This window comes from Limulus polyphemus, unplaced genomic scaffold, assembly GCF_000517525.1.
Source record: "Limulus polyphemus unplaced genomic scaffold, Limulus_polyphemus-2.1.2 Scaffold8051, whole genome shotgun sequence".
NCBI lineage: Eukaryota > Metazoa > Arthropoda > Merostomata > Xiphosura > Limulidae > Limulus > Limulus polyphemus.
The window spans coordinates 9,922-19,950 of NW_013673661.1; the positions used below are offsets into that span (position 1 = coordinate 9,922).

The 10,029-nt window shown below is 31.5% G+C and overlaps 1 protein-coding gene across 2 annotated transcripts in view; it reads left to right on the top strand.

Annotated features, from left to right (window-relative positions):
- Window positions 1–2,991: 2,991 nt before the first annotated feature.
- LOC106475072 (DNA repair protein RAD51 homolog 4-like) overlaps window positions 2,992–10,029 on the top strand; it is a 10,633-nt gene continuing 3,595 nt past the window's right edge. For both annotated transcript variants that reach the window (XM_013935767.2, XM_022379286.1), the window contains exons 1-5: window positions 2,992–3,236; window positions 4,939–5,057; window positions 6,464–6,545; window positions 6,950–7,078; window positions 9,504–9,605. In XM_013935767.2, the coding sequence (XP_013791221.1) occupies window positions 3,093–3,236; window positions 4,939–5,057; window positions 6,464–6,545; window positions 6,950–7,078; window positions 9,504–9,605 (576 nt within the window). In that variant the 5' untranslated portion in view covers window positions 2,992–3,092. The remainder of the gene's footprint in view (window positions 3,237–4,938; window positions 5,058–6,463; window positions 6,546–6,949; window positions 7,079–9,503; window positions 9,606–10,029) is intronic.

Here is a 10,029-nt window from a genome sequence, read left to right on the forward strand (position 1 = left end):
CACCAAGCCTAGAGCCAAATGCATAAATTTATCATAAAAGTAAAAATATCAATACAATTTTAAACTTAAATCGTTTCTGAATTAAGCAATTTTCTGTTATATCACCAACATTTTAAATAAAAAACAAACCTCTTTACTCACTGGAGACTTTAAATTAAGAAATCAACAACATTTCATTTTATACTTTGAGTACTTACACTAAAAACAATATTAGGTTATAATTTTGTAGCTAAGCAACATGACATAAAAGCCATTGTTGGAACCTAGTGTTACCAAAATACACTGGATTTTCTATATGTTACAAGTTGTTAATCTAACTGATTGTTACCAATAATTATTCTATGTATAAGCCATGAATTTATTTCATGAATGATCTTAATTTTGATTGGCTCACAAAGAAATTTACCGACATTTGACTGCCTCAACTGCACTTTTCTGCCTCTTTGTTGGTCAAGCTTGATTTCACAAAATGTATTTATTTCTGTTAGCTATGAAATGTGAGGTTAGGGTATACTAAGGGGTGGGGGTGATAGTACTTGCCCCATCACTTTTGATGGGCTATATACTAGTTTGTGATAAACATCACACTAAACTATAATATTTTTTTACCACCTTTCTTTTAATTTGTCCGTTACAGATTTCAAATGAGAAGTGGCAAATTATAGAAAAGGCTAAAATATTTTATTTACATGCCTCTTAATTACAGATGAATAATCTAAGGTGGAAAGGGGGGGGGTCTGCAGTCTAGCATGATTTTTATAATTACTACCAAACCAATTTTTAAGTATAAGAATACATGATAAATTTATTTTGAAACAAATGTAAAAACTCAATTTTGAAATGCTGAGGCCTTCTTCTGAAACATTCTTGAGGTCAGCGTGACATTACACTCATGTGATTTTTGCCTGGTAACACAATCACCATCTTGACCAAGGGGCAAACAATAATAAAACGAGTACAGCTGCGTGTATGCAGTTTATACAGATCTAGCGTATACACACGTTACTGTTGAAGCAGCTGTACAAGTTCTTCAATCATCATTCATATATGGCCCCCAGTGGCACAGCGGTATGTCTGCGGACTTACAATGCTATAAACCGGGTTTCGATACCCGTGGTGGGCAGAGCACAGATAGCCCATTGTGCAGCTTTGTGCATAACTAAACAAATCATTCATACATTATTGTTTGATAGTCAAATTATAAATTTCAATGTTTTATCAATACATGGAGAAGTTGTCAGCAGAGGCATTAGCGAGACAATGAGTGAAGTTACAATTAACTGGGTTTGATTCTTGTCCCCATCACATCCTGCCGACTCGTGGATCAATGACCCGTCAGAATGGTCCAATACCCAGACGTGTACAATTATCTTGTTATAAAAAAGAAGACAACATTTACATGATATAAAATGAGCTGAAAACACATAGTTATAGTCAGACTTTGGCTCCCACATCTTTCCTCTTGCTTCCTGTGTTCGGCAGTTGGTAGCTTTCATCCATAAGATTCTTCTTTCCTTCTAAGTAGCTTGACTGGATATCAAATATCTTTTTGACTTATTGTTCGTGCAGTTGAATACACTACAACTCTTCACCATATTTGCAGATTTGGAACAACAAAAGTTCCTCACAAACACAAATAGTCATTACAAATATTAGTCTAGACAGAGGGCAAGTATTCAGAACGAAGAAATTTTCCCTTCATTGCACTATTTGTTTGCCCCTTTGCCTCAGTTACTATGTGGACATTGCATTATTGGAGGGCAAAGTTCTTGGATGTCAAACCTCAACAATCGTTCCCTTTTCATTCAATTGGCAGTTGCAGTCCATTAAAAGTTCTCAAATCATCTATGCCTTATAATTCTGACTTGTAATATCTGGTAATAATTACACTTCACCTACTTAACACTACTAGATTTGCTGATCATACAACTGATGATATAAATAGTGTCTAGGCCACTACTATGTCTGTCATATCACAGCTGTATTGGGTGAAAGACCTCGTTGGCACTAGATATGACAGATATAGTGTGATTGACATACTATTATTATTACAATTACATATTCATTATTCTTCTTTGCATTCACTTGTAAGTTATTATTATATTTATACACTGATAACTTATATTTTAAATTAAATATTGCCCAATTAGTTTATAATTTATGTGATTATAAGTCATTCATAGTGTAGTGTTAAAATTAGTGTTAACGAATACTGTAGAGACTGAGCGACCATACAAGGCTATGCCACGTGCCATGTATACGTTGATAAACTGATAGGCTTAATAATCTAATTTGTTGTCACACCAAATATATTATATAGAACTTTAATGTATTGAAATAAATGCCAAGTGTTGTTACTAATGTTAGTACTAACTCGTTAAAAGATGTAAATATAGTAAACTGTATAGGCAACAAAGGTACAGAATTTAAAGAATAGATTATAAAATTGCCAAGTTATATATATTTTGAATAAAAATTATGTAACTATTCTTTAATCTCACTTTCAAGTTTCAGTACTACTAATACTATCTCGTTACGTTAACACTAACACTTTAACTTACTGTTACAGTTAGAGTAATGGTACCAGTGAATATTATTATGGAAACACTGATGCTTTTCTTTGATGTAGTATTGTTTAAAATCTAAAAGAAAAAGAAGTTACAATTATTTATTTTTAACCACTAACACCTAAAAATCTTTTTCGAATAATTCACGTGTTAGTGTAACAAATTTAACAACTCACCGACAACCACGCCATAGTAGTCTGACGGTATAGCGAAATTTCAACGTTTGCTCTTGTTTTGTAAATTGTAAAATTACTGTATTTTATTAAATATTTATATGAATATAATATCAAATATTAGTAACATACATATAATATAAAAATAAATAAAAAAGCAAGGTATTCTTGCAACAAACTATAAATTTATCGTCGAATGGGCGGTTTTGAATAAGCGGCTTGTTTGAAGACTCTTCGTAATTTGTTCGGTTTTGATTTTAGACGATAAAAGCATGGACTTATTTTTTACGGTTCGAGTATCGTAATTAACTTTTAAGTTACACATACTGAATTTATCACCACATTTAACTTAATGCCTCCCTTGTACAAAGCTTTGTCCTCGTTCTTAGAAGCAGATAAGATCAACAATTTGAAAAAAATTGGTATAAACAATATTATAGAATTTGTAGAAAAGGATCCAGAAGTTTTGTGTTGCCAAAGCAAAATAAGCTACAAGGTAAAAATTCGCGTTTTTAAAATAATAAAAATATGATGAATAACAAATAAATAAATGCTTTTATGAACAACTGCTGCTCATGAATCATAATTTATACATTTAATGATTAATAATTTAAATGTGGTGCTGTATATTAAGATAACCAGAAAATTTCACTTTCAGTCAATACCATAACATTGTGTATTTGTTTTTAATATTAATATTCGCATAATGTATAGTAGGTTTACCTGAAGGTTTTACAATTAACAGTAATTGAATAAGGATTTCTTTAAACACGTTAAAGTTAAGCATAATGTTAAAATGGGAAATTGGGGCTGAAGGAAGGTTATTACAGGAGACTGTGGAATGTCTGAGTTGCAATTTTTAAAATTTATTTTGGCTAAAGAAGGAGTAAACAGTATTCTATGTGTAATTAAAAATATGATAGATATACATAAATTGGAAGTTTAAAAAAATTATAAGACTGGGGCCAAATACTATTTCTCAAAGGATGTTAAAAGGGGTTAAGGATTGCATAAGTAAGCACCTTAATGAAAATTATTGAGAGTCTCAGTTGTGGGCAGACCTAAAAAGAACAGAAACAGGTAATTAAGTTCCATCATAACTGAGGTTGAGAAATAATGATTCGCTAAAGTTTATAAAATTAGCTTGTATTAAAGTTTGAATGTTCAAATTGGTGCAATTTTGTAAAAACTATTTGACTTTTCTCCTGTATTATTCTCAGAAAAAATTCAGCAAACACTAATATTTTCACTCGGAGAGTGCTGAAAGCAACCCAAAATAAAAAATTTCAGTTTTTATTGTTATATATAAAATTCAACAAATAAAACTTTAATATGTGTAAGAATGACTACAAGTTAATTTTCCATAATGTTTTGTAATTAAACAACACAATTTTATCTTCAATGTTGGATGCATGCATCCATCCAGGCATGATTGACTTATGGAATCTGTTACCCTAAGCAGTAGTGGAGACCAGCACTTTACGGGAATTTATGATTTTCTAAAAAGCATAGGGTAGATGTGCAAGGACAGTCCTGAAAAACCAGATAGTCCTTTGTTGTCCATAATATATGTCATTGTTTGTTTTATTCAAGTGTATTCAAGACAATGTTGAAAATATGTACCTTTAATTATGAAAAAGAGCATCATGTGTTTCAATAAAACAGCAAATTATTCAACATTAATAGATAAAAAACTTAAAGTCAACCTGAGATTATATAACAAAATTTAATCATTCAGCGTGTTTTATTTGACCTAGTCTGTCATTGATCTCAATTCTGAGTGTTGTATTTAGGACATGTCATCTTCTTTATAGACAGGAAAAAAGGAACAGCATATTGAATGTAACTTAGATCCTGTTTCTTGGTTTACTTTTTGATTTTACTTCTTTTTTTTTTTCTTTACAGTTAAAAAGTTTAGTTTGTTGGATATATGATTTTTGTACATTAATGTAGATTCTCATAAATAATCTGTTTTTTTTTCTTTAAAAGTAAACATTTGATATGATTTATTGGTTTAAAAGTCACTTTTAATGCTACTTTTTTCAGAGTGACTAGAATAATATGTAATAGTTGTTTTGTGTTTGCGTTTGTATTTGTTTGGTTTGAATGTGTTTTGTTTAGAGGGTAGATAACTATGAAAATGTGCTCACTATATAGTTTATTCAACTTTTCTGGTCTTTGTTTTATTTTATTATAAGGATATTGTCAAGATCAGGAATGTTCTGCTTGCTCAGTATTCAGCTCTTCCACAGAATGGGTCTGATTTATATGAGACTTGCATCTCATCTTTGGCAATCTTCAGTACAGGATGTGAAAGGTACACTTGCATATCAAATAATGTTAAAAGATTTCTCATTAACAAAGAAAGCCGGGCTTTTTCAGTTTTAACATAGATTCATTGTGTTAAATTTTCTGTTCAGATTCCAATGTTTTCTTATAGAAACATGCACCGATATCTTGTTTTGGAGTATGAACTGAGAAGTTACAGAAGACTTGTTAATGGCACTTCCTAAGCAGAAAGTATATATATATATATATGCATATGAGGTCTAAATTTTACAGCAAAAGGGTTTTTTTTTGCCCAATTTACCTGTCCATTAAATTAAAAAAAAATTGTTATTTTTTGTTGTTGAAAATGGTATCATCAAAGAGTAAACCAAGAAACAGGATCTAAGTTACATCAGCCATCCAGTGTCAAGTCTTGTTTACTTTTTTGGTTTTTGTATTATTGATTTTTTTCAAATGTAAGTTTCTATTTACACATGTTAGTTTTTTTAGGCTTAATATTTTTGTAATTTGTCCTATCATTGGGCAGGTTTTTTTGGATTATTCAATAAAAGTAACGCGAAGTTCAGTCCATTTAATGATGACAAATTATTTATTTCTTTGACATACAAGCTCTGCAAGGTACATTAGTTCATGGGCCTACCTTCACAAAGAATTTCCACAGAAATTCTGAAGATATATCTAACTCATAAATACAACTTGCTTGTTAAAATTTCCTGTCATATTTATGACACAACTTAAAACTGGCTAAGAACTCAGTAATCAAGATAACACAGTAAATTTATTAGGTGATTGAATGGCTCATGAGTAACTTTGGAATAATGAACTAACTCACTGGTTAACAATCTTCTGGTGTTTAAATATTGTTACGCTGTTTCCTCCTAATCTTTAAACAATTTAAGACATAACTCGCTTTAACTCGTGCCATGTTCATCATATATCATGCCAAAAAGCTTGTTTTAGTGAAAAATGTCTAAACTAAAATATTAAAAACATAGACAACAACAACAACATACTGAGACCTGAAATGACCTGGATATTTTACATAGTGTAAAAGTCTAGGTAGACCGCACGTTATAGTAGCACCGATTGTTGTTTAATGATTTTCAATATAATTTAATTTGATGGGCATATTGACCTAAAATTGACTGGAGAATCCACATGTATAAACAACACTGGTATCTCTAAATTTTAGTTATTAATGGAAAATGTTTATTGTAGTAATGATATAGGTTTATATATATCTTGCTATTAGAGAGCCAACTTTTATTAAACTGTATATGTAGTACACATTAGGATTAACTGGAGTTTTCAGTTACTTCTAAGTTGCTAATTTAAGTCTAGTTGTGAACATTCTGAGACTTTAGATTAAAAGTATTGCTAGTGTTGTTTTTTGCGAAGGAAGTAATTTTCTTTAATGAAAATATGTATCTGTAGGTTAGATTCCTTGCTAGATGGGGGCATTTTTAATGGAGAAGTGACAGAGTTTGTTGGTCCACCCGCATCAGGTAAAAGTCAGGTGAGTTAAAAACTGAGCAAACTCAAAGTTCCCTTTTTTTAACATAATATACTAAAGGTGTTTTTATCTGAGTACATATAGTTCTTCAATAAATCTTGTTAAAAGTGCATCAGTAAATCATTGCAGTCATTGTACTGTTGATAAAAACCAATACACAACTATTTTTACAAAATGAGGGACCTGAGCACTTTCGGAAAGTAAACTTCTGTACTAAGAAGCGAGTTGGAAACTTTCAGAATTTATTCATGGTGGAAGAGGGTATACCTTGTACAAGCACTTATGTTTAAAAATTTTTAATTTTGTAGTTTATCTTATTCTTAATCTTGCATGATTTCTTAGTATCAAATTGTTAACTGTCATTACATAATATATTAAGTATTGCTAATTATCACATTTATTTGCAGCTGTGTTTTAGTCTTGCTGCTACAGTAGCCAATGAATCACAACGAAACGTGCTTTACCTCGACACCAATGGTACGTTTTCGGCTGAACGTCTACAGGAAATTGTCTCCAGCCATATTAGTAACCAAGAGGTATTAAAATATTAATCATACATCTTTGTGAGTAAGAGTCTTTGTTACTGTAACTGTATCCTGTACGTGTATGATGTGTTACTGTAGTGTGTATATCTTACTCTACTGTATTGTGTATTTAATCTGCAGAAATTGCCTATAAGTTCTAATTCTCCAACTAGCTAAATCTGGTGTTACTTTCCATAGCAGGTCTGGTCAAAGAAGTTATCTACTGTTTCGTGGAATAGTTGTATTCTGCTTTACCTCACATAGAGGACTGCTTTGCAATTGTTACATGGAACAAAGATACTTCTAGATTCTTATTATCCAGTTTTCTGATTGGTCAGATACAAAAGAAAGTGGTTTACGAATGCAGGTTTAGAAGGATCAAACAGATTGTTTTTTATTGTTGAGTATGGTAGCCTTGTGTCTGTGAAGGCCAGTACTCACTAGCGAAGTTCCGTTCTTGTTATACTTTGTTCTTTTGCAACCCTTGCTTTTGACTGTGTGTATTAATCCAAGTCATTGTACTTACTGACGAATAAAAATACTTTTCTTTTTATTTAATTACAGATTGTTTTCTTCATTTTTATTATTTCATTTTACCTCTTAATTCTATTACTATAACAATATGATAGATGTAGGTAGTATGCTTTCTCTCTTTATTCTGTTTCTTGGGTGAGTGCAGTAAATTATTATTAAACTGTAATTTTGCTTCAATTTTAGATAATGTGAATTATTATGAGAAATTATTACAAGTATCGGGATACGAAGTTATTTCTAAATAAAGAAACTGTGTGGGGCTGGCTACTGAACTGGAAAAAAGTAACCAAACAAGATAGGGATGGAAGTGGAAATATCATTTGATCCGACTAATGGTCACATAGCAGACTAAACCTTTTTGAATTTACGTGGAGAAGAAAATCCCTACATTACTGGCTTTTCCATTTTGTTTATCGAAAGCTTGGTGTTTGAATAGAATCTCAGCTTTCATCATTACACCTTTCCTTTAGTTAACTTTACAATAATACTTTTATGACTATTTTACAATAGAGTAACATTTTATGATTTGAATTCTGGTTCTATTTGTTTTACCAGTGAAGAAGTCAGTAATGTGGGGTTTTTATTCTCCATGTAAAGTTGAGAAGGCTTAGTCTGCTATGTGATCATTAACCAGATCAAGTGATATGTCCACTTCCATCCCTATCTTGTTTGGTTCCTTTTTTTCAAGTTCAGTAGTCAACCCTAGATGGCTTTTTTATAAAGCTTTTTTGATAAAGTTTTTTTCCTAATACTTGTTTGTTTAATTTTTTTATAAGATGGTGTACATGAGTTTATAGGTTATAAGAGTGTATTCTAAAGCTTTATAAATGTTGCACAGAATAATAACAAAAGAGGTAGTCAAAGGTTTTGTTCTATCAAATGATGATAAAATTATAGTTACTGCTAGAACTAGGTAGGCTCTAGGCCTGTTGTAGAAGGATGATGATGAACAAAAATAGGAAATCTTGGTTTTTGGCTATTCACCAGTTTTCGACTTTGAGAATCTCTGGATTACTAAAAAGCGACATATACATCAGAGATAGAATGACTATGCCAGGTAGCTCTTCATATCTAGCTTCTGATGACCTGTATATGTAATAATTTTTTGTTCACTCCTTCACTTCATACATAATATAGGGGTTGGCTCCCTGAAGACACCGATTGTATAGTGTACAAAGCACTGACTATTCTACATGTTACAGTCATCTAATGTTCACTATTATTCATTGGTAATTCCTGTTTCACCCTGTATTTAAGCTTTTGAAAGGAAACCAGATTTTTGTAAGAAAGCTAACTTCAAGGGGTAATAACATCTTTTACACTAGAATTATGTTCTTTTTTCTTTTCTTTTTTAATTTTGCCTAGAATAATAATAAAAATAGGTAGTCAAAGGTCGTGAAGACTGTTTTGCTCTATCAAAGATTATAAAATTATAGTTACTGCTAGAATTAGGTAGATGCTAGGCCTGTTGAAGAAGGATGATGATGAACGAAATAGGAAATCTCGGTTTTGGCCATTTGTCAGTTTTCGACTTTGAGAAACTCTGGATTGATAAAAAAGTGACATATACATCAGAGATAGAACGACTATGCCAGGTAGCTCTTCATATCTAGCTTCTGATGACCTGTAGAGAAGAAAATACAGATGACTTTTGTATTGCTTAGATACGAGTGTCCATGCCATCCCTACATGGAGTGCTAGCACACTTTTCGTTAATAGTTATCTTTTATTTTTACACTGTATACTTCAGTTTCAGTCTTAGATCATATGTGTTTGTTGAGTCTGAGTGTGTTGTATGACTAGGAAACACAAACATAGATTCATTGGATAATTTAAAGATTTATTAAACACCAAACAAATGAATATTCCAAGTTCAACTCATAACATTTACTCAAACTTTCAGCATATCGAATTGGCTTTACAGAAGATTTATTGCTGTCCAGTGCAGGACATTTTCCAGTTACTACAGCTTTTGGAAAATATTTCTTTTAACATTTCTCAACAGGTGAGTTCTAGCATTGTAGTTTTGCATTTTAACAGTTTTTTTTTTTTCATACAGACCAAAAGTGTTTGTAAAAACCTCAATTTGTCATTGTCTTACATTGTCAGAATCGAAATGAAGCCTTTTGTCCATTTTTTCAATCATATATTGCATTTTTGCATAGTTCAAAATTGGGCCCCATCCCTCGATAAGATAAGTTATACATGTACAGTTACTCCATCCCCATGTGATTAGTCTGTACATGTAACTTTACCCCATCCCCACATAAGGTGATTAGTCTGTACATGTAACTTTACTTCGTTAGTTTATACACATAACTTTACCCCATCCCCACATAAGGTGATTAGTCTGTAAATGTAACTTTACCCCATCCCCACATAAGGTGATTAGTTTATACATGTAACTTTACCCCATCCCCACATAAGGT